The sequence below is a fragment of the Conger conger genome, chromosome 14, assembly GCF_963514075.1.
Source record: "Conger conger chromosome 14, fConCon1.1, whole genome shotgun sequence".
NCBI lineage: Eukaryota > Metazoa > Chordata > Actinopteri > Anguilliformes > Congridae > Conger > Conger conger.
The window spans coordinates 5,578,998-5,605,042 of NC_083773.1; the positions used below are offsets into that span (position 1 = coordinate 5,578,998).

The 26,045-nt window shown below is 48.1% G+C and overlaps 1 protein-coding gene across 1 annotated transcript; it reads right to left on the reverse strand.

The window, feature by feature from the left end:
- Positions 1-509: 509 nt before the first annotated feature.
- LOC133110660 (rho-related GTP-binding protein RhoA-D-like) lies at positions 510-25,748 on the reverse strand. The gene is made up of 5 exons (XM_061220910.1): positions 25,607-25,748; positions 11,591-11,750; positions 7,003-7,123; positions 4,372-4,502; positions 510-3,736 (listed from the first exon to the last, which is right to left on the reverse strand). The coding sequence occupies exons 2-5, from the start codon at positions 11,744-11,746 to the stop codon at positions 3,563-3,565; spliced, it is 582 nt and encodes a 193-aa protein (XP_061076894.1). The 5' UTR covers positions 11,747-11,750; positions 25,607-25,748; the 3' UTR covers positions 510-3,562.
- Between the last annotated feature and the right edge of the window lie 297 nt (positions 25,749-26,045).

The window sequence follows — 26,045 nt, forward strand, 5'->3', positions numbered from 1 at the left end:
AATGATTAACGACAGTACTTCCTGTATGCATTTACACTTTTCCCAATGACCATTGGAGCGATAGTGTCTTTATTTCCATCGAGTTCGGTGTGGGAGACTTCCAATATGCAAGGACTGTTGACAGTTTGAAATAAACTCTAAACGAAGTGTCATGTCTGTATTGCGCAGAAACTACTTCTTTGAGCATGTGTTTTATTCCCTTATGAGTAATTATTTTGCGATAGTAATGACCTGTTGACATTATCAGCATACAGCGGGCCATAGCCACTCTCCTGGGTTAGAAGTGAATAATTAAATTTGAATTGTAGACATTTTCAAATATAGACAACCTCAGTAATGAATATTCACCAATGACTTATTTTACCTCTACAATAAAACATTTACAAGAACACAATAAAAGGACAGATCGTGTTATGTTGCATGGATTGGCTTGCCTTTCACCATCTAGTAGGGCAGTTTATGAATGAGAGTAAATAAATTGAGGAGTAAATTGAGGAGAAAAACGTGACCCCGTTTCAAAAATAGTTTATTGACAGCGGTCATGTTCACTTCAAACATTCACAACACTGTTCCTGTTTTACAAAGCATCATTCCCGACAGCTTCCATATAAATCTTGATTATGTGCGCTATTAAAATCATTTCTGAAGGGAGGAAAGGAAATTGAGCCGCGATGTTGAGCCGTCAGCTGGAGTAAATGTGGCGGTTGGGTGGCTGGCACGGCAGACAGTTTCATCCATGCAGACAGTGACAAATCGACAGATATAAAACAACACGAACAGGTAAGCGAACTTTTGGGTATGACAATATTGCGGTATTGTACAGACGAACTTTGTGCTTCCATCACAAAGTCCTCCCCTGGTAATGGTCCAATCCTAATCCGTAGATTTTCCTTGGCATTTTAAGAGCCTATAGGCTTCTGGTTACAGCCTTCGGGATGTTGTTCCGTTGGGTTTCCGTTATATTGAACTGTTGCTAGCATGTAGATTGGGCGAAGTACGCGACTGCTACGGTGTTGAGGAATGAACGTCGCACCTTGGGTGTGAATCAAAACCGCGAACTCATGAGGTTCATTTTAAGGGATACATACAAGCATGCGGGGTATTCTATAAAACCGGTCCTTTGTCTAAACAAAGAAGAGACAGAAAACACCGTATGTTACCCTCTTCCGGGAACCCAATACCGACTTTGGTAACCACAGCAACAGCTTTCCTACTTTGCTACCATTTTGCTTGGTCGTGTATGGCTTGAAGAGGGTCGTAGCCTACTTTAACCAGACACCCCCATCTCACATAAATCAAATGAAGCAAAATCAAAATGGCATCCCGCACTGGCAGTCTTGTGGCGTGTTGCTGGTCACTGCTTTTATGCGTCACATTAGATGTTCCCGGCGTATAGAGCTTTACTAGCGCCATGTGAATTTAGATTTAAAAAAAAACTGGCGAATGTCCAGGAAAAAAAATGACAGCGATTTCAGACTCACCTGCACGTCACCGTGCACTTGTATAGGCTTTCTAACCGCATATCAGTTACTGCGTCTTAACTATGTGCAACTTAATGCCCCTCATTGTAGCCGGGGCTTAGAGCTGAACACCGTTTGGGTAGATCGGAGGTGACGAGAGATAGTCAAAAGAAACTGGAATGCTTTTTGGAAGTGCTAGTTGAGCGGTATCAATGGGATTGTTTAGAGAAAATGTCTAAGCTGGAGAACATCAAGAGCACAAACGTGAACCTGTTCTCACATGCGATGATCTACAAAGGTGGCCACTCAGTGCGCCCCCTAGTGGACACCATTTTCTGGTTTGCACCTGGCAGTAGCCTACAGCACGCACAGAGCGCACACACTTCCACACACGTCTAAAGAGCGAGAACAGACGACCAGGAAGGTTACCTGAAAAACACTGGGCGAGGTTTTCAGGGAAACGAGTCAAGACCACATCTGAGTATTGGACGACTTGGTAACACACCAATATATTCATAGATGTTGAATAGCTCTGAAAGTCTTCATTAGCGTTCTCAGCACGCGCACGCGCGCACACACACAAACACGCAGTTTGACTAATTGAGCTTCGTCCATACATTTGAGAAATGTTTTTACAGAATTTCAATGACTCAATTTGCCAGTCACAGAAACTTCTTATTTTAAAAAGGACGATTTTAAATTATGAATAAAGTTAGTGAAAAAATGTATTGCGGTCAGAATGAAAGGAGACCTTGGTTTGGATTGGCAGTCGGGCGCAGAGCAGTAGGCTGAGGGCAAAACGCGTACATAAAACTACCGGAACTTGCACTGATGGAACGTCCAAGAAGCACTTCCTGTGATGCATCGTTATCGTTGGTAAATCCTGCCTCTCCCATTAAAGAGTAGCTACAGCTGGTGATGTGGGCGGTAATGATGGTCGGGGCATCACACAGCGCGGCTCAGCGAGTGAGGCCTGTAGCGGTTCATGCTAATGACGCATAAACACGGGACGATTCTCAGGCCATTCTCTTGTAGGTACTTCCCCATGGTCTAAATGTCACAATGGGTGCGTCCCAACACTTGAATACATTTGTTATCCTCCTTTCCTTCCAGTATGGGGGGAGGAAAGGAGGATACATTTTTCAAGTATTGGGACATACCCTGAAGCGTGTAGAGCCCCCAAGTGTGTGCTGTACATGACACCGATTTAAGTCAATCACAGCATTACTTCGCCAGAGTCTCGTCTTTTGATTGGTTCATTCAGGACGGTGCGTTGGACAGCACATTCATTACAGCTCAGCCTATGGGGCGGAGAACGGAGCTGACAAAGGAACAGGAAGTCCACATCACACTGAGCCCAGCCAGAAGACCCGGAGAAACAGCCTAACCATAACCATCAGAACCCCATTCTACCTCTCCAAGAACTGCACACAAATCCAGTTCTTAGATATCACGATCTGCAAGGGGGCAGCCTATAGCCTAGTGGCTAAGATGCTTAACTGGGACCTGGCAGGTTGGTGGTTCAAGCCCCATCGTAGCCACATTAAAATCAGTGTAGCGGTTGGGCCCTTGAGCAAGGCCCTTAACCCCACATTGCTCCAGGGGAGATTGGCCCCTGCTTAGGCTAATCAACTGTAAGTCACTTTGGATAAAACAGTTGGCTAAATAACTGTACTGTACTGGAAGGAGGGTCAGTTTCTAACTACAGAGACATGACGTAAGGCAAGGAACCTGCCCTTACTGGTGGGGGTAGAGACTTAGAGTTATATTTGTGTACACATATACATACATTTATTATTTTTTCATCATTGTACAAATAGGAAGATATGCTGGTGAAAAACAACATGAAAAAGACCCATAGTGACAAAGGAAAAAAAGAAAGGGGAAAGAGCGTGGTTAAAAATGTCAGTTCCGCACACCTGCCGCAGCCCAGACTCCGTGATTAATGTGTGTCCCGTCTTTGCGTTGCTCCTTGCCCCGGATTCCTCGCTCGTGGTTAGCGTGAAATGAACGATACAGAACGAAGACGGCGGTTTGTCGGGACAGCTCCTCGCGTTCTCTCGGTTGCGCGTCGGCGCGGGCCGGGGGGGGGGGGGCGTCCCTCAGAGCAGCAGGCAGCCGCCCCGCCTCTTCCGCTTCCGGACCTCCAGCGCCGCCCTGGTGGCCATCTCGAACACCTCGCGCACGCCATCCTTGGTCTTGGCCGAACACTCCATGTAGCCCGACGCAGAGATCTTAGTGGACATATCCCGCCCCTCCTCCAGTCTCACCGGGTCCTGTAGGATACACACACACACACACACACACATGCATGCACGCCACACACACACACACAAGCCATACACACGCACACACACACACCACACACACAAGCATGCACGCCATACACACACCACACACACACACACACACACACACACACACACGCCATACACACACGCACGCCGCACACGCACACACACACACGCACGCCATACACACGCGCACACACACACAACCCTAATAATTACCCTTGCAGCTTGGTCATAGCACTGCAAAAACAAATAAGTTGATCAAGTATTTTGGTCTTACATTGATCTTATTTATTACTTTTTCCCCTCAATAAGACAACGAGGTGAGACACCGTTTTACTCATTACAGTTGCCAATGGGGTGACAGTTCCATTTGTATAGCAAAAACGAAATCATTTTCTAATTGAGAGAAAAAACTATTAGCTAAGATTTACTCTCATTTCAAGACCAATACACGTGACAGATGTCTTGCACTGAACTCAGAGCCTGGGTAAACAGAAAGGATAATAACTGGGCTAGTTGATCCCAGATCAGTTATTGAGGAAGGGTGGGTGACAGACAGGGTTTAATTACGACGGTGCCAGCTGATCCAGGATCAGCCGATGGGGCGAGCGACGGACCTGCTTCATCTTGGCCAGTTCCCGGCGCGTGTGTTCGTCGTTCCGCAGGTCCTTCTTGTTTCCCACCAGGATAATCGGAACGTTGGGACAGAAGTGCTTCACCTCGGGGGTCCACTTCTCCGGAATGTTCTCTGTGGAACGGAAAAACCAGTCTCATTAAACGGCCAGGATTCACGCAGCTGGATTAAAGCTGAAAAAACCCCCCCCCAAAAAAAAACGCAGTGCATTTGGCCCAATGCAATGCAGCTGTTAGTATGCAGGTCTACTGGAGACCGTGATGTCACGGCCTGAACGGAAGACCAGCTGAAGGGATCCCAGTCAGTCATGGGGCGACATTGGCTCAGGCGGTAAGAGCAGTCGTCTCATTGGCTCAGGCGGTAAGAGCAGTCGTCTCATTGGCTCAGGCAGTAAGAGCAGTCGTCACATTGGCTCAGGCCGTAAGAGCAGTTGTCTCATTGCCGGTTCGATCCCGCCCTGGGTGTGTCAAAGTGCCTCTGAGCAAGACACCTAACCCCAAAATGCTCCTGATGAGCTGGTTGGAGTTTGGGACACTGGTTTAGATTTTAGATTGGCTCTGATCTTTTTGTCTGCCCATGGCAGAAAACTGCAGCTAGGACTTCCATCAGCTTCCTGACGTGACAGTAAACGCTCACAACCTCCTTTTCGTCACCATCACACCAAACAGAACCAAAATGGCAGCATGGAGAACAAACAGTCACACTTTACATTAAGCTTCATGAATTGGCATTGACCAATGTAGTTACCATGAATTAATTATGTTAACAACTACATTAATTAAGCATGAAATTGACTTAATGCATTTGTTTACAAGCATATATATTTGATATATACAAATACATTAACAGGGCTGTACAGATGATCTTCTCAGTAGTAGTTAGTTAACAACTACATTAGTTCATGCCAATTCATAGAACTTTATTGTAAAGCGTTACAGAATAAGCAGCAAGTTAATAAGACATTGACTTTTTTGGTTGCAATTCCAGCTCCATCTCTTCCCCACACAGACGCACATTTTACATTTTAGTCATTTGGCAGACGCTTTTAATCCAAAGCGACTTACAAGTGCATAGGTTCTTCCACAAGTCAAAGCATCACATCCATAACTAGGAAAATACGTAGGAAGTGCCGTTTTAAAGACATAGTCATCATAAGTGCAATTTCTTTTTTTGGGGGGTTAGACAAGAGGGATAGGGATATCAGAAAGGGGGGCGGGGGGGGGAAATCAGGAGGGAGGACTAAGGTAGAGTCTGACAAGGACGCAGGGAGAATGGACGCGTTTGAGGAGAATGGACGCGTTTGAGGAGGATGGACGTGTTTGAGGAGGATGGACGTGTTTGAGGAGGATGGACGTGTTTGAGGAGGATGGACGTGTTTGAGGAGGATGGACGTGTTTGAGGAGGATGGACGTGTTTGAGGAGGATGGACGTGTTTGAGGAGAATGGACGCGTTTGAGGAGAATGGATGTGTTTGAGGAGAATGGACGTGTTTGAGGAGAATGGACGTGTTTGAGGAGGACTGGCAGTTGGCAGAGCTACGCCTCTCACCCGACACACCAGGGTCACAGCAGGGGAGCGCAGCGGGCCCCCGAAACTGTGAACTCTGCTCAAGCTGCCGTTCTGTCAGATCTGCTCATGCTAACCCCTCCGGTACCGGTCACATCTCCACCGTGTTCAGACGGTAAAACCTTTTACACCCAAAACAGCAGTGGCACCTAGACACAGACACTGGCAGCTTGGTTTAGGTGTGGAACAGACCCGGGGTCAATCTGTAATCGCTTTGGATTCAAATACTTTTCTACGCTTCACTGAGCTTGTCTGGTGTATTGAAACCTTTGAGCAAGCCCCGCCTTCTGTTCCTCCTGATTGGCTTAACTGCACCAGACGAGAGCAGTTGTGCACAGAAGTGTATTAGAATGGAAGGCGATGGCGCGTTTGCCCCAGGGGTGGCGTGGCCTGCGTTTGCCCCAGGGGTGGCGTGGCGTGTGTTTGCCCCAGGGGTGGTGAGGCCTGAGTTTGCCCCAGGGGTGGCGTGGCGTGCGTTTGCCCCAGGGGTGGTGTGGCGTGCGTTTGCCCCAGGGGTGGTGTGGCGTGCGTTTGCCCCAGGGGTGGCATGTGTTTGCCCCAGGGGTGGCGTGTGTTTGCCCCAGGGGTGGTGAGGCCTGTGTTTGCCCCAGGGGTCACGTGTGTTTGCCCCAGGGGTGGTGTGGCGTGCGTTTGCCCCAGGGGTGGCGTGTGTTTGCCCCAGGGGTGGTGTGCGTTTGCCCCAGGGGTGGCGTGGCGTGCGTTTGCCCCAGGAGTGGCGTGGCGTGCGTTTGCCCCAGGGGTGGCGAGGCCTGTGTTTGCTCCAGGGGTGGCGTGGCGTGCGTTTGCCCCAGGGGTGGCGTGGCGTGCGTTTGCCCCAGGGGTGGCGTGGCGTGCGTTTGCCCCAGGGGTGGCGTGGCGTGCGTTTGCCCCAGGGGTGGCGTGGCCTGCGTTTGCCCCAGCGGTGGCGTGGTGTGTGTTTGGCCCAGGGGTGGTGTGTGTTTGCCCCAGGGGTGGCGTGTTTGCCCCAGGTGTGGCGTGGCCTGTGTTTGCCCCAGGGGTGGCGTGTTTGCCCCAGGTGTGCCGTTACCCAGGCTGTCGGGGCTGTCGATGGAGAAGCACATGAGGATGACGTCGGTGTCGGGGTAGGACAGGGGCCGCAGCCGGTCATAGTCCTCCTGGCCTGCAGTGTCCCAGAGTGCCAGCTCCACCTGCAACACAGAACCGCCCGGTTACCCGCCAGAACCGCCCGGTTACCCGCCAGAACCGCCCGGTTACCCGCCAGAACCGCCCGGTTACCCGCCAGAACCGCCCACTTGTGCTTGAGGTCCAAGCACAAACGCTCTGGCCTTCCAGGTGTGAAGCAGCAGAACCACACTGGCACACACACACACACACACACACACGCACACGTTCAGCCGTGACTCCTTCAGAGCAACCAAAATAGCAGCAGGCAGGAGACCAATCCCAGCCTGAGAAACCAGCACAGACCTGTCCCGCAGGACAGCCCGCTTATCGCTCCAAAAAGAGAGAAAAAGACAATAAGGGCTAAATTTAAACACGGAGAGAGAGGGAGAGAGGGGGAGAGCGAGAGATTGAAAGAATGAGAGAGGGGGGGGAGAGGAAGGGGGAGAGAGATTGAAAGAGAAGGGGGAGAGAGAGAGAGGGAAAGACAGAAAGACAGCTGACAGGTGGCCGGTGAAGGTCTTGTTCTTCTGCAGATCACGTCTATGCATCGTCTGGAAAGTCGGACACAATCATCCATCCCAGTTTTTTTTTTTAATTTTTTTTTTTAAACACAGCTTTGATGACTGCAATGGAAATATTTCCAAAAAATGTTTGGTTTCCAAAAAAAAAAAACCCAGGGGAATTCTGGGAAGCAGCAGTGGTTCCCACCCACAACAGGAAACAAGCCCCACTATTTGAGACTCATGGTCCCTGATCCCAGTCCATACAGGAAGTCTGAGAAGACTGTCATTTCCTGTTTCAACGTGCACCGATCCTACAGGCCGTGACCAAACAAACACAATCTTTCTGTGTCCAGCCAGCCAATCAACCTTTCAGGCTGCCTTCCATCTCACGATAGACTTGAACATTACTGTTATTTTAGCTGATGCTTTTATCCAAAGTGACTTAGTTGATTAGACTAAGCAGGGGCAAATCCCCCCTGGAGCAATGCGGGGTTAAGGGTCTTGCTCAAGGGCCCAGCAGCTGCACTGATCTCATTGCGACTACACTGGGGCTTGAACCACCAACCTTCCACTTTAGGCACTATGCTACAGGCTGCCCTCATACAACTCAAGTGAAGCGTGCTTCAGTGCGTGTGCTAAACGCAACACTAATGCTGAATAACACCAGAGCAGTAGTCCTGTATGTTGTGCACCATTCTAGTCTAGTCACAGTTTATTTATACAAATTGTGAAGGCAGAGTTGTTCACACTGAAAAGGAAACTACTTCTCTTTGTGATACAGTACTGGGCAAAAGTCTTAGGCACCTGTATAACATTCTGTACAGATAATATTCTTTCAAAAATAATTAAATGAAAGGTCCTAAATAAACGCACTATACAGTCAAGTCCATAAATATTGGGACATCAACACAATTCTCCTCTTTTTGGCTCTATACACCACCACACTGGATTTGAAATGAAACGAACAAGATATGCTTTAACTGCAGACTTTCAGCTTTAATTTGAGGGTATTTACATCCAAATCAGGTGAACAGTGTAGGAATTACAACAGTTTCTATATGTGCCTCCCAATTTTTAAGGGACCAAAAGTAATGGGACAACTGGCTGCTCAGCTGTTCCATGGCCAGGTGTGTGTTATTCCCTCATTATCTCATTTACAAGGAGCAGATAAAAGGTCTAGAGTTAATTTCAAGTGTGCTATATGCATTTGTAATCTGTTGCTGTCTCTCAATATGAGATCCAAAGAGCTGTCACTATCAGTGAAGCAAGCCATCATTAGGCTGAAAAATCAAAACAAACCCATCAGAGAGATAGCAAAAACATTAGGTGTGGCCAAATCAACTGTTTGGAACATTCTTAAAAAGAAAGAACGCACCGGTGAGCTCAGCAACACCAAAAGACCCGGAAGACCACGGAAAACAACTGTGGTGGATGACAGAAGAATTATTTCCCTGGTGAAGAAAAACCCTTTCACAACAGTTGGCCAGATCAAGAACACTCTCCAGGAGGTAGGTGTATGTGTGTCAAAGTCAACAATCAAGAGAAGACTACAGAGGGTTCACCACAAGATGTAAACCATTGGTGAGCCTCAAAAACAGGAAGACCAGATTAGAGTTTGCCAAACAACATCTAAGAAAGCCTTTACAGTTCTGGAACAACATCCTATGGACAGATGAGACAAAGATCACCTTGTACCAGAATGATGGGAAGAGAAGAGTATGGAGAAGGAAAGGAACTGCTCATGATCCAAAACATACCACCTCATCAGTGAAGCATGGTGGTGGTAGTGTCATGGCGTGGGCATGTATGGCTGCCAATGGAACTGGTTCCCTTGTATTTATTGATGATGTGACTGCTGACAAAAGCAGCAGGATGAATTCTGAAGTGTTTCGGGCAATATTATCTGCTCATATTCAGCCAAATGCTTCAGAACTCATTGGACAGCGCTTCACAGTGCAGATGGACAATGACCCGAAGCATACTCCGAAAGCAACCAAAGAGTTTAAGGCAAAGAAGTGGAATGTTATGCAATGGCCAAGTCAATCACCTGACCTGAATCCGATTGAACATGCATTTCACTTGCTTAAGGCAAAACTGAAGGGAAAATGCCCCAAGAACAAGCAGGAACTGAAGACAGTTGCAGTAGAGGCATGGCAGAGCATCACCAGGGATGAAACCCAGCGTCTGGTGATGTCTATGCGTTCCAGACTTCAGGCTGTAATTGACTGCAAAGGATTTGCAACCAAGTATTAAAAAGTGAAAGTTTGATTTATGATTGTTAGTTTGTCCCATTACTTTTGGTCCCTTAAAAAGTGGGAGGTACTTATACAAACTGTTGTAATTCCTACACCGTTCACCTGATTTGGATGTAAATACCCTCAAATTAAAGCTGAAAGTCTGCACATCTTGTTCGTTTCATTTCAAATCAATTGTGGTGGTGTATGGAGCCAAAAAGATGAGAATTGTGTCGATGTTCCAATATTTATGGACCTGACTGTACATTTGACATTACATTTTAGTAATTTGGCAGAATAGTTAAAAACTGAATCAAATCAATATTTTTTGTCACCACCCTTTGGTGTTAAAACTGCATCACTTCTCTGAGACAGCCAACGCTGTCCTGCATTTCTATAAGACAATCAGCAGGGAGGTTGTTCCAAGCATGTTGGAGAACTTGCCACAGTTCTTCTGCAGATTTTGGTTGGGTCCTTGCTTCTGATCTCAGACAGCCTTGATCAAAGTACATTCTGCACCTGCGTGAGAGGTAATAACTCTCCACACCAGCAGGTGGCGGTAGTCTGTATTTGTCTTTCAAAAAATGGAAACTGGAAGACCGGGGAATGCGTTTGCATTGCGTTGGACCTAGAAGCAGCTATTGTCTCGCTCACAACAAACAGTTTGCAGCAATTTCCTTGTTCTCTCGCTATTTAGTAATACTAATCGAAAATTATGTCTGGTAGTGATAGTAACTTTGGAATGGCTTGCTTTCGTCGCTTCCATTTCTCTTCTTGTGCACTGATTCGCTAGCTGGACAGCCAATCAGAGAGCTCTCTCTCATCGACGGCTCCGGAAAGACTCGGCCAACAGGGCGCCATCGACGTCCGACGGCCGACCGTCGGTTTGGTGTGTCCGGGCCTTATGAACTGCGTCAGAATCCTGTAACAGGACCAGGGCTTACGTCAAGCACACCTCTCTCGCCCTCAAACAGGCCGAGCGCTACGGTTTTCATTGAGAAGTGAGCTTTTCTTCTTTTATGGTTTCACTGGTAAGAGTCAGCTTTTCTTCTTCCTGGTTTCACTATTCGATGGCAGCGCTCTGTACAATGCTGCTTCCGCATCTTTGTGCTCAGACGCCCAAGTCCTGACCCAGAAGGTCGCGGGGTCAAATCCCGCCACGTAGCGATGGAAATGGGGCCACCACACATAGCCAGCTTACATCACTGAGCCCATTCTCCCGGTCTTGTTCGGAGTAGAGTGCGTTTCACGAAATAAAATCTCAATCTGCCTCTGCAGTTTCCTCACACCATCGGTATCATGGGGAAGCCCTGTGCTTATTAAACTCAAGCGGTACTTTCTGGAATGTAAAATTGTGAGACTGAACTTTGTGAATCAAAATTTAGAATGTATGAAGTTGTGTGATGAAAACCAGACACAGCAACGGCCATTCGGGTCATAATCCACAGGGTGCGTTTTCCCTGGGGAGACGCTACCGGGCAGCCTGTAGCCTCGCGGCTAAGGTGCTTAACTGGGAGGTTCTGGGTGGTTCTAGCCCCGGTGTAGCCACAATAAGGTTAAGGCCCTTAACCCCCACATTGCTCCGGTCTAATCAACTGTAAAAGTTGCTTTGGATAAAAAGTGAATGTGTGTAATGGATGTCACTTGGGTCTCCGGGGATGTTTGAGAAGTAAAAAGTGGCAACTGATCCCCGGCTGACCGATCCACATTGCAGTCGTTCAGCAGCCCCACGGCTGGGCCCCCAGTCACCCACCTGCTTGTTGTCCACCTCGATGTCTGCGATGTAGTTCTCGAACACGGTGGGCACGTAGACCTCGGGGAACTGGTCTTTACTGAAGACGATGAGCAGGCAGGTCTTCCCACACGCTCCATCCCCGACGATCACCAGCTTCTTCCTGATGGCTGCCATCACTCTGAGGACCAGAGAGCAGTGTGATCATTCTCTCGCTCTAACGATTACCATCCCAAATCGAAAACGTTTAACCGTGTAGCCGATACTGCTTATGATTGCTAGGAGTCGTATTAAACAACAAAAAAATTTAATAAACATGGGAGTAGTCTACTGACAAATTTCCATTGCATTTTCGAACTTTATTTTGGTTCCATTTAAATGACAACATTGTAAGTCGAGAATTACAGATGTCAAGCCGTCTGTATTTAAAGCCGGGTAGGTTACGTCCAGGCATGCCGGTCGATGGCGGTGGGTATCAGTTTCACACCTTGAACCCACAGTCAGCCATTTCCATGTAGCGAATGAACGGGCACCTTGCAGGACTTTGCTCTCACTGCTGGCTCAGAGGTGGTTTGTTCTCATAGTTACTGTTTTTTGGGACATGTAGCGCGGAGCCAGGAGAAGTAGAGCAAGGGTACTGCAAGGATAAAAATACCCCTGCATCTCGGTCAAGCTCACATCTCCCAGCACAGGGGCCCCCTCTGTCCACTGAGGAGCGGGCCGGACTGGATGTGTCAGTGAGCAGCGCAGCCTCACGAGGGCAGCTTTAAATAGGAGCGGCTACGCCCAGGTGGGTCAGGGGGAGGGACGAAGTGTCCCTCCAAAAAGTTCTGCAGCTGCTACTTCCCCTTCTGCTGGAACGACCCAGTTCCTCCCCAAATTTCTCTCTCCCTCTCCCTCTCCCTCTCCCTCTCCCTCTCTCTCCCTCTCTCTCCCTCTCTCTCCCTCTCTCTCCCTCTCTCTCCCTCTCTCTCTCTCTCTCTCTCTCTCTCTCTCTCTCTCTCTCTCTCTCTCTCTCTCTCTCTCCCTCTCTCCCTCTCTCCCTCTCTCCCTCTCTCCCTCTCTCCCTCTCTCCCTCTCTCTCCCTCTCTCCCTCTCTCTCCCTCTCAGCGTCTGCCTCCTGTTATAACATACCCGCCCCGGGCGCGTTGGTTCCAGCTGGCCGTTTCCTGTGAAAGATGAGTAAGAGCGTGCTCTCTGCAGTCTTTAATAATTCTGAATAATATGGGGCTCAAGAACACAGGCTCTGGCTCCAGGGTGTGCCAGATGCGAGGGGCGGGGGTGTTAGCATTAGCATACCCCCCCCCCCCCCCCCCCCAGACACACAATACTATCTCCATAGAGCCACTACTGCGGGCAGCCTGTAGCCTAGTGGCTAAGGTACATAACTGGAACCTGGAAAGTTGGTGGTGTAGCCCCTGTTGTATGAACTAAGTCGCCCTTGATACAAGTGTCAGGCAGGGCCCCAGACCACATGGTCAAATTTTGCTTTATTATTAATTTTTTAAAGGTCGCATCAGTGTTAGTGAACTAGTAAAATGATTTGTTGTAAATTACTTGAACTTGGGGGGGGTCCCCAAACTTTCCGGTTCCTCAATTTATCAAAGTGTAAAATGTCCTAGAATAGAAGACAAAGCAGAATGGCCACAGTGATTCAGCTCAAAGTGGTTAATCAAATTTGCACAAAAAAACTGGTATTTGACAAGATAACAGAATGGCCATTATCAACCCAATGTGGAGACACTGACGTCTTAAAATGGTGTCCACCAGTCAATACCGTCTCTGAAATGAAACGATCGGTCTGGCTCCAGAACCAGGCCATCTGAAATCTTTCCCAGACACCCACAGGCTTCACCTTTAAGCCCTGGCAGCCAGACACCCACAGACCTCACCTTTAAGCCCTGGCAGCCAGACACCCACAGGCTTCACCTTTAAGCCCTGACAACCAGACACCCACAGACCTCACCTTTAAGCCCTGACAACCAGACACCCACAGACCTCACCTTTAAGCCCTGGCAGCCAAAGACACCCACAGACCTCACCTTTAAGCCCTGGCAGCCAAAGACACCCACAGACCTCACCTTTAAGCCCTGGCAGCCAAAGACACCCACAGACCTCACCTTTAAGCCCTGGCAGCCAAAGACACCCACAGACCTCACCTTTAAGCCCTGGCAGCCAAAGACACCCACAGACCTCACTTTTAAGCCCTGGCAGCCAGAGACACCCACAGACCTCACCTTTAAGCCCTGGCAGCCAAAGACACCCACAGACCTCACCTTTAAGCCCTGGCAGCCAAAGACACCCACAGACCTCACCTTTAAGCCCTAGCAGCCAAAGACACCAACAGACCTCACCTTTAAGCCCTGACAGCCAGACACCCATAGACTTCCCCTTTAAGCCCTGGCAGCCAAACACCCACAGGCAGGTGTTTTTGGGGGGCATCTGCTCGCTCTGGCACGCAGGTTGCGCTCCTTTAAGAACAAAGTGGTGCACAAAGTGAGCTGAAGGGCAGAACAGATGTGGAGGCCCTCCCTCTCTCTCTCTCCCAAGAACAGGGACCCACTCCAGGGACTAAGAGCCGTCTCGGTCCCCATTCATCACAGCGTCCCTGCACCTGAAGGGCCTAATTACACCCAGAGCCTGCGTCTCGGCTCTACCCTTCCTCTTACAATCTCATCACACCCCAAATCTGCACCTTAATGACGGGGAGCGAAGCTGAAATGAGTTTTTTTTGCCGCTTTAATTGACGGACGTTACGAGACGAGTGGCGGAGGGAGAGGGAGGACAGAGGTGCGTTGTGGGATAGCCTGCCCTCTCGTCCCACACGAGGGGCGGCTCGCTGTGGGGCCGATATCAGCGTCTGCTCTCGGTAACGGGCTCTTTGCGGGGGGCTCGCCGACTGATGCGCGCCCGTTTCACGCCGCAGAACGAATGCAAACGAGTCCGTGGGCGTAAGTCTGCCCATGATCAGATCAGCCGTCGTCTCCACACTCTACCCATGAAGCCGACAAGTCTGCGACAAGCTTTTAGCAGCAAACGCAACGCCCCGATACGATCACGCGTCCCTGTACGAAACGCATACAGACACATTTCACTGTGAAACCCTGATGGCACTCACCACGCCCGGTCACTGCGGCTAACGCTGGTTTGTTTGCTGGTCGTCGTGTTTTCGTAGGCACTTCCTCATTGGGCGGTTTTCTGCAATCAGATACTTATGCCAGTCTGACTGAAGCGCACCTTGTGGTCTGCCATTCACATGCACACAAGCAGACACACACACAAGCATGCACACAAGCACGCACGCACACACACGCACACACACACGCAGCTAGCAGTGCAGGTTTGGCAAGGCAATTTTACACACTTTTCACTTATCCTGCATTGTGTTCAGTTCAGCATTCAGACCAGCAGCCAGTGTAACATGACTTTTCACCGTCTGCTTCGTCTCTAGCCCACGTTTAGTGTGAGCTTTCTGAGATTGAATGAGGAGGATTCCCACAGTCCTTGTGTGCGTGTGTGCGTGTGTGTGTGTGTGTACGTGTGTGTACGTACTCACAGCATGATGAGGCTGAATGCTCAACTTCTGCAACTCCCACAAAGAAATGCACATAGTTTGAAAAAGAAACGGGCTTTAGACCCGCCTTTCAATCAACCAGCAGATTCACTAGGAGAGCAGCACTGAAATGGCTGAATGTAGACTAAACCTCCTCTGCTCTGGGGCAGGGGGACCCCCAAATGAAAAAACCCTTCCACCCCCCACTAGTGCACTCTCCATAAAAAGCCACAGAACGACATTTTCTGGGTAAAGTCGACTTTTAAAAGGCCGAATCCATTTGAAAGATCTAATAAATTATTCTCTGAAATGAGCAGAACAGATCCAAAATTACATTTACATAAAAATACCATCATGTGCAGCTCGCAGTGATTATTCTCCAATCACCGCTAGAAACGATTTGGCCATGAAAAGCTCGCCAACTTGGAAATAAATTGCAGAGATTAATTCTAACAGACCAGCCTTTTTCAAGCTCTTCATTTAAGCTTGTTACACAACTAAGGTTGAAACCACAATTACACCAATCTGTGCACACTTACACCAATCTGTGCATACTTACACCAATCTGTACACATGTACACCAGTCTGTGCACATGTACACCAGTCTGTGCACATGTACACACATTTACACCAATCTGTGCATACTTACACCAATCTGTACACATGTACACCAGTCTGTGCACATGTACACACATTTACACCAATCAGTGCATATTTACACCAATTAGTGCATATGTACAAACACTTACACCAATCTGTGCACATTTACACCAATCAGTACACATGCACACACACTTACACCAGTCTGTACACATGTACACACTTACACCAGTCTGTACACATGTACACACACTTACACCAATCTGTACGCATTTACACAAATCAGTACACACTTACACACCTGGAATCAGGGCTCCTGGTTTAAAAACATCAGAATGAGTGCCTGGGTGGCTGTGTTTTACAGCACAGCCGGTGCACCCAGGCAGGCTTTAAGCCTGCTCTCATAATGACTACACTTCCCACAATGCCCCTGGGCTAGCACTGCATGCACTACAACACGACACATCCAAGTCTTACACTGGTGAAAGAAATATGGGCCCAGCACTCAGGACCTGATCCATTTCGTGCTGATGGAAAGCTGGGCGCTGAGCAGAAGCAGGGAGGTTATGCGGTGTAATGACCTGTGAAGAGCTCTACAATACAGCCCCTGACTTCATATCTGCAGGGCAGGGGTTTAACAGGCAAGGAGCAGGGCTCCACTTCCATCCCAAAGAGGAGCACCGCCTTCCAACCCGGAGAACAGCCCGGCACTTAAGCCAAAATGGCCTCAGTGACCCAGGCAGACGTACGGAGTGGAAAATGTGAGAGAAAGACACGGGCAAATAAATAACATCACGAACAACAATGCTGAACAGGCCTGCAGATGAATTAGTGGTTTAGCCAGAAGCAGGTTCTTCCCAGGACACTGTGCATTGTGCATGTAGAGAGTCGAGACCACTCAATGCGAGCACTACAAAATGGCTTCCAGACCAGTGGGCGATAAGCCTGGTTCTGTTAACGCCAGTGTGTTTCGACAGACATCTCTAGAATCAGCCATGAGATCACCAGGCGTCAACACCTTCAGTCAATACAGGAAGAAAGCCGGCAGAACTAAAGCTTTTCACTCAATCAACAGATCAAACCCAAAGACTACAGGAAGCAAAGCTTCAAGACGCTTCCTATGATACGGCCTCAGCGCTCGGGACTGCTTTTAAAACGTTCCTTTGTTATTTAGCGGCTTTTAATACTGAAATGGACCCCATCAATAAGCACACACTAGACTGGTATCTGCTGTTCTCTGTAATCACCTTAAAAGGCCATTAATTACTCCGGGAGATGAAAGGATTTCAATACGTTTTAATTTAATGAGCAGAGACATGTCGACAGGGCCAGCCCTAAGCCACAGAGCACTGCCTAAATCAATAACCCAGTGAGTCAGAAAACGGCAATATTTACCAACATCTATGGCAGCAACCTGTCACTCAAATCACGTGCCCGTTTCTTTCAAGTTAAACATGTAGGCTCTTTCAGTTGGTCTCTGCAAACCGCAACAGACAAAAGCCTTAATCCAGTGGATCCAGTCTACACGAGTGAGTGGGTAGGGGTGGGGTAGAGGGCAGAGCAGAGGCCTAGCAGAAAGGAATGCCCCCCCCCCCTCCCGTTTGGCGGGACAGACACACACACGCCGCTTTTACCACGGTTATACAGCCAAACCCCTTCCCCCTCTGCACCAATCAGCAGGCTCCCCGACTCCAGAGGTCCCCGTGATCCAAGCCGGGGGATTGACAATTCTCCCTTGTGTGTGGGGTGTGTGTGTGACCCCTGTCTCATCTAATGAATAATACTGTACATGACTCGTCACCACTACATTACATTACAGTCGTTCGGCAGACACTACAATAAAGTGCAAACCCATAACCAGGGACTAGTGGCCTGAAAACCCTAGACGTTCCAAGCGAACGGTTCCAAGCTCCAGAGTGATCACACAGATAAAAACTTGAACCCTCGTAGAGAATAATCATTGAAACACCCAACCCTCCGAGTTAGCGCCTTTCGATAAAGGCAGAATAAGGTGTGCGCGCGCCTATATGTGCCTCCGAGTCTGTGTGTCTGTCCGTCCGTCGGTCGGTTTGTCCCCCCAGGTGCCCCCGTGGGCCTCACGGAGCAGTGATGCACAGAGCCGCTCCGTCTCTGGGTGCCGGTGGAGCAGTAAAGGTCGAGTTAGGCTGGACCGCCTCTGCGTGGGTCACATGTACTGCAGGTGAACCTGCCACCAGCCGCTCTGCCCAGCCCCGCCCGTAGAGATCTGAGCCCGACGCGTTATCCAGCTCTCTCTCTGATGTCTGCGGGGAGCGGGAGAACTCAGCCGCCGCTATTAATACCTGGGCAGGGTTTGGCCGGATGACGACTCGGATGAAACGTACACGCTGCGAGAAGATCCTATACAAATAATAATATTTCCAGTTTCATTGTCACTTTGTGTCAGAGGTCATTCTCGTTTTGTATTCTTCGTTCATGGTCCGGTAGGTCTGTAGGAATTGGTATCAACAGTATTCAACCGTGCTACAGTAAAACTGGCAAATCTCCATACCATTTTGCACTGTACTTGGCCTTTTCAAATCCAGTTCTTCCAATTAAAAACAACACTCGCTCTAATGATTTCAAAGCGATTTGGACACTTTTCATCACAATGGAAATTACATAATAACTGTTAGAAAACTGTGCTACAGGGCCATCAGACCAGGTTAATGACCTGGAAAAAAAACAAGCAATGTTACATGCTGACGTGAGGCCTGTTCTAGTAAAACAAAGGAAAGGTCAAAGGTCACTGACTGTGTGGCAGAAAAACACAGGGAGACAATGAGCACATACAGAAGACCCAGTGTGGCTCCTTTTATTGAACAAATTGCACATGGACAGCCAATCAATTTAACAGAACCTCAATTTAAATGAATACTATTCATCGCAGTTCAAGCAGTGTTTAAATATGAGATATCATGCAGACTTACCCCCTACTCTTTGCCACGAGTGTCATGGGATCTTTAATGACCACAGTGAGTCAGAAACTCAGTTTAACGTCTCGTCCGAAAGACGGCGTCTCCTATAGCACAGTGTCCCCATCACTACACTGGGGCGCTGAGGGAAGAGCGCCCCCTACTGGCCCACCAACACCACTTCTAGCAGCAACTTTCATTTTTTTCCCAGGAGGGAAATGCCTGCACCTGAACAAAGGTTTTACTCACTCTCCTGTTCTGTGCTAGTGAGCCTGAGGCCTAGTGCTGTTCGGATTTCTTCCCCGAACCAGAGGGGCGTGTGCTTGGCTGGAGTCCAGCCCTTTACCCACAGCACATTTTATATGAATTACCGTACAGCCTTTATGTTTCACTATATCTTTACATTGGAATTTAACACATTTAACAAATCAGAGTCACTGGTTGACCCGTCGTCTTGGACAAGGTCTGAAACCAGATACGACACACATTTGTAGGTCAAGCTCTGTATAATCAAAAAATAAAAAATAAACACACTTAACTCACTTTACACTGATAGTGTGTTTGCTCTATAGTGGCACGCCGTGGATAAGAAAACGCAAGGAGAAAAACCAACATATAAAGCCGTCGGGATAAAGGTGGAAGTAAATGAATCAAACACAAGCACCGTCAGACAGACAGGCCGTCACACCTAGCGTACCCCTGTAAAGCACTACCCCTTGGCACAACATGCCTGTGCTCTCAGCATGCTGCAGCTCTGGGATACAGTGCCAATACGTGCATTCCATTCGGAAACACAGCATCGAGGAGCAGACGTGGGTCAAATACCAACCTGTTTGGATGAGAAGACTTTTCTATGCTCGCCTCGTCTATTGCGACCGATGAAAGACCAGACATCGTGAGTCACGACAGCTGTCACTCTATTCCAAGACGGAGACGGGTCTCCCGACCAGGCCCTGTTAGTCCCAGAAGCCTGGGGGGCTCTTCAATGGAATTTCGCATGAATGAAAACTCAACATCCCAAAGCTGTGATGGAACAAATCACAGCTTCACCACTGGAAGAAAGAAGGGGTCTAAAGCTAAAGTGAGACTGCTACCCCTTCTGACCGTAAGAAGCTGCACACTCAAGAGTGACCAGGCCGCCCTTCGGTACACCTGCGGCCACACGTGAAAACCTTTGAAGAACGTTCCTCGTTTCAGTGTCCTAGAACTCCACAGCTTTCCATCACCATTAGCGACGGTTACATCGGCATTGGAATGTTCAGGTAAGAACACTCCAGTCGCGTATTTGTGACCTCACACCTTTAAAGGGTCAGGCCGAAGAGAAGAGAAGCAGGAAGCGTCTGGTTGGATGAGTTTCTGGTTCATACCTGTGATGCTGAGGTGCTGTTAGGGTGGAGGAACAGGAGGACCGTGAAGACTCCAGAGACCATTCACACAGTCCCAGATTCACTCCAGCTTCCTCTCAGATACAGGACAATGAGCAGCACCACCCCCCAAGGTCATTTTATGCAAGCGCACCTAGAACTGTCCGAGTCAGAAGAACTGTAGAACACACTAAAACTGACAGTTTCAGACGTCCATTCTGAATGTCAATATGGAGACGATATACCTGCGTTTGGTATGTTGGATTTTGCAAGGACATGTATTGGGCTAGGAAGCCTCATGTCTACCAGCTGTCCTGCATTCTTCTGCAGTGATGCAGCGTGCCTGGGTGGCGGGGGCGTGCGTGACACAGCAGGGTTAATCGGTGTCAGTTCGTAAGGTTTTGCATGCGGCTGAAGATGCGTCAAACGCAGCACGTCTTCTCTCCCGCGCTGTCCGAAAACCAGAGCCCAGCGCCTGTTTCACACAAACAGCAGGCTCCCGCCAGCACAGCCCACAGAGTGAGAAAACATGTCCACACACACACGCACGCGCACGCGCACGCACACACGTAATTAAAGCACTGGGCTTGACTGAGGAATAGCTCACATTCGCAAACACGGCACTGAGTGATGGTGGGACACGCCGCTACGCCCCCATGATGACCTCACTCCAGCGGAACCGGTGCGCCTCAGCTGTCCTGCGCGGGATTTCGGGGGAGGAGGAAGGAGCCGAGACGTTCCACTGCTCAGCTCGTTCCAGGGGACGGGCGAGGGCCTGATTAAGTGACGTCAGCTCAGGAGGCTGTCTGGCAGTCGGGAGGTTGCCGGTTCGAAACCCTGCCCTGGATGAGACAAAGCAAGACACCTGACCCCCCAATTGCTCCCGATGAGCCGACTGGTGCCGTGCATGGTTGGTGTGTGACTGTATGTGAATGGGTGAAGGAGAGGCATCAGTTATAAAGCGCTTTGGATAAATGCAGTGCAGTGTATTCAAGCCACCCTGCCTGCGCCTGTGTTCACTCCCATAGTCCTCAGCACTTCTTCATTACAGCCCGGCAACTGTGGGGGCAGAGCAATCCTCCTCGCACTGCGGAGTGCTGTGGTCAGCGACCGCAAATTCATACAGCTGACACACAACTGTGTGGTCCAAGACAAGCTTTGCTTTTCATGCTCACTTCCTGGACTGGTTGACATGGTGCTCACTGGCGCCACTGCAGTAAAAATAATTTAGGGGCACACTGGGATGCATCAGTGTGCATCTGGGCGACCGGTAGCCTAGTCGCTAAGGTACATGACTGGGACCCAGAACATTGGTGGTTCAAGCCCTGACGTAGCTGCTGTGCCCTTGAGAAAGGCCCATGACCCTGCATTGCGCAAGGGGAAGTCGTCCCCTGCTTGGTGAAATCAACAGCAAGTTGCTTTAGATAAACACATAAAGCTACATAACTAATGTAATGTAATCTGAACGCTATGAACTCGCAACTCCAACCACCTTCTTATTCTATACTACTCAGTTTGGCAAGCAAACACAGCACTGGCACACCCTTTGACTGAGAAACTGCATACAGGAGTGTAAAATGACTAGAAAGTCACTAACTGTGGTTTCCTGTCCTTCCTTGTTCCTGGTACGATTCCAATCCATGAAACATGACTTGCCGCCCATAAAACAGCACATTTATGCCTGTAGATATCGTTCCCTGAACAGTATTCGCATCCGTCTGCTATCAAGGCTACGTTTCCTACTGCCGTCACAATGAGCACATTCATAGCATTCCTGTGATGTAAAACTGTCACAACTTCTTACACAAGCTCCCCACTGCCCCCTGGGAAATGGAGTTTTAGAGACGTTCTCAGCTAAAGACTGTAGTTTCAGCTTTTCCACAAAGCACCACCGGGCGCAAGCGAAGACAGGGAATCAGCTTTCATCGTTTATAAAAAGATGAACTCAACTAAGAGTACATCTAGACCTCTCTGAAACACTTGCTAACACTCAATATTACTGATGATAACCACTTTTACACTTGCACTGCACTTGCATCTGGATAGCAGTGAAAATGTATTTCAGTTTCTTTTGATATTACCAGTGAAGTATAGCAGTCAAAACAAGACTGTGCCGGTGAAAGATAGCCAAGACATTTTCTGGGTTAAGAAGTCGGTGCACACAAAAACTGTAGTCTAAAGGCGTTACCTTAGTTACCTAAGCTAACTGTAAGGAATAGGCAGGCACAGGGGCAGAGGGTAACTTCAGCTGAAAACATCTGGTTGTTTAGGTTCACCCACCATGATCACATTTTTCCCCAGAAGCACATTGAAAAACACAGGTGCACACGGATGCATTATTAATCTACGCGTTCCCAAACTGTTTTCCAGTTGGCACATCAATTCCCAGGAGCAAATGTTACTGAAACGGGAGCAGTGTAGAGCCAAGCCCATTTCTTACTTTTTGTTGTGCGTTAAGACGTCACTAAGTAGAACTTATCAACTGCAACTTCAGAAGAGGGCAGACGGTAAGCTACAGGGGGACAATGCCTTGTGTTGCTCAACACAAGTAATTTTAAGACAGGACAGGCAACGCGATAAATCACCGCAGAGTCTGATGCAATTCACTGGGAAAGTAAGGAAAGCAGCACAGTCATTTGTTAAGTACTGTTGTAGGTTTTACCCCAAAAGGAGTGCCATCCTATTCATACTCCTGAATCCTGCGGATGGCAGGGACTCTCGCAATGCTCATTAAAGACAGATCCCCGCACCTGTTCCGTCTGAGTGACAACCTGTAGGTACTGGGGCGACATTGGCTCAGGAGCCAAGAGCAGTCGTCTGGCAGTCTGAGGGTTGCCGGTTCGATCCCGCCCTGGGTGTGTCGAAGTGTCCCTGAGCAAGATACCCAACACGCAAAATGCTCCTGACGAGCTGGTTGGTGCCTTGTATGGCAGCCAATCGCTGTTGATGTGTGTATGAATGGGTGAATGAGAGGCATCAATTGTACAGCACTTTGGATAAATAAATGCTATATAAATATCGGCCATTTAGATTGTACACAGTGGGCCCTGACACAGACCAGACTCCAACCAAGACCATGGGGTGACTGGAAAAGGACAATTCCTTCACCTCTGCACAGTTACGTGGCCAGAGGACTGTGGACTGGTCTGACTACTTTCTACTTTACCTGCTAGTTTAACACCTTAACTGTTACCAACTTAACCCATCGGATTTGAGTTCTTACTACATTTCTGTTATACCCAGTCTACCTTTACACCTCCCCGGCCAGCAGAGGATGGGCTCCCCCTCTATAGCCGTGTTGGGCCCGAGATTTCTTCCCATCGGGGATTCCAATCACTGATTAACAGTTTCTCTCACTTTATTTTTTATTTTTTTAGCTCATGTGCGATCGGGGGGTTCAGGGCTGGTATTCCCCCTTCTGTAAAGCATCTTTGCGGCTGTATTCTGCGAAAAGCACTATACAAATACAATGTAATTAAATCAGCTACGAATCTAACCACTGCTGCAGCTATACAGTCAGTACAGTCAAATGAACACCCAGAGAGCTTCAGGAACCAGCACAATCTAACGCCTATCACTTATTCTATTCTCATATCGGCTCAGAATTTCCATATCGTGACAAGCAGTTTCGGTTTAAATGTCGAACATGTGACAGCCGCACTGAAAATTCCCTCAGCTCTACCTTCTCAAACCTCAATTAGTTCAACAGCGTTCGGGAAGTCATTGTTCTGTACTATTAAAAATAGACTACCTATGTTCAATTGACTGTACAGAGTCAATCTCTTGTGAAAAGAACAGACCCCAGCTAATAGAGAGAGTGGGGTTTTCTGGGACGATTTTGGCAATTCATTCACAATGGAGAGAACTTAAACGGAACATATTGTCATTCTTTGTCTTAGGCAGTAATATTTATAAATGTTTACGCAGCATTGGTTAAGGTTCAGGAACACATGCTTAAGCTATTTTTTATACACTTCCTGGCACTGTAACGTTATAGAAATGACAAAGAATCCGATATTTTAAACTGCCATTCAAACACCTGAGAACACAAAGCTGGAATGCAATTTAAACAAGAATATGGAGAATTGCAAGACGATTGCATTCCACGGCTCGCGGAGGGAAGTCGCAACACACAGGGGTGTGGTAATTAATAAAGACGCGTTTGCGGTTACTCGTTTCCTTTTCTTTACCAAAAAAAATAAAAATGAAGAACCTCTAGATGCGATATAAAGAAAACTTCGGACGCTCACTACCCGTGAAGGGTTAACTTTAAACGATAAGCTGTATTTAAGTTTCGGGCGAGGGAAACTGCGTCCGAGAGTGACTGCAAAAAAGGACAAACACATTCCTCTTCCTTCCAGTCAGACAGGTTCTCCGCGTCCCACCTAACTTCCTAGTCATAACATCCAACAACCATTTATCTTCCACGGTATGCCGGCTAGTGTGGTCTATCTAAATTAGTATTTTGTTTTACTTGGCTGCCCAACGTAACTGTTAGTTGACATTAATGAATTCACATGAATTTCGCTGGCCGGCGTCACACCAGCCCGACGGACCGTGGGTTAAGATTGAATTTACACACGTAACGTTACCTGGTGTGGTTTGAGGACAGAGTGTTTTTCTCAAGTGACATAACGCCCAAGCTCAAACGACACGCTCCAATACAGAAAGTGTACTTATATTTTTACGCCAGACAATACAACAAGCTTGCCTTCATTACCTGAAATGTCATTACAAGGTTACCACCGCTTAATATTTAGTTAGCTCACCAAGTCTATCGAGTTACGTGTTTACGATCAATAATGACAATTATTACGCCCATCAGGACGGTCCATCGTGTAACCTTGCGCTAAATTAATACAAGCTAGCCAGCAAACATTAAACGCCCAAAGTTTACAATGCAAATGAACGTTACCGTTAATTTAATCGTCAACCAGTCACCATATCTGCAAGTTGGCTAATTTAATGTAACGTTATATATAATCAAAGAAACAAAGTGTTTTACTGAGAGTGTTCTTAAGTATAGTAGCTCGCTGGTTGCAATAACGTAGTTGATAAAGCAAATTAAGGTTAGGTGGGTATCCTTTGCTATAGTTAGTTAGCTAGCTACCAGCTCGAGTTAAGCCATTAGGACTCGCTAGCTACTGATAGTTTAACGCCACAACAATAAAACAGGTGTTTGGTATACACTGAAAACACCAAGTTAGATACCTTTATCTAAAGAAATTAATTTAAAAAAAACAAAAAAAAAAAACTTTGAAGAGCTTAGTCGAAATCGAGAATTACTCCCACGCTCCGCAACAGAAACCAACAATTAACCAGCAAGCTACTGAAAACAAGTCAACTGAAAACCGATGACATCTCAACTCGTCAGCGAGTAGCTAAGGTCCACAGCTAACGACAGCTTCATAACCAAACTAGCAACGTTGCTAACGTACGCTCCCACACAACAGCCACCACCTACTTTTTATGTCCAAGGAAAAACTAGGTATCCCCTTTAAAACAGCACCGACCTCGGCTGCCCCGTCTTCAACACAACAAAAGGGGGGGGGGAAAGGGGAGAATTCTGCGATAAGAAACGGCTTACCGTTGACCGCTGTTGTGCTTTTAACCGGACTCAATGTCTGCTCCCCGTCCGTACACTCCGTCAGCCTTGCTGCAGTGTCTCAGCACCGACCGTATTGCTAGGGAACGAAGCGGGCACCGACTAAGCCCCGCCCATGGATCCGGAGAAAGGCCAGTAGGCTCAAAGCCTATTGGCTGAAGGGCGGAGGTGCAGCCGTTGGAGTTAATTCGAATCTCCTCCCATCCACGGTTGAAAATAATGACATCATTGGGACAGAGATTGTGGGGGAGAGCGGAGCCGTAGGGCGGCAGCTGGGTAGGGGGGTATTCTAACCACGTAAATGTTTGTCTTTGCGGATATAGCAAGTTACCTCCTTTATCTCCAAAGCTTGCGTGTTTTTCTAACTATGCTCTGCTTATGTAAAACGTGTTTTTTCCCCAAACCCCAAATATTGGTGCAT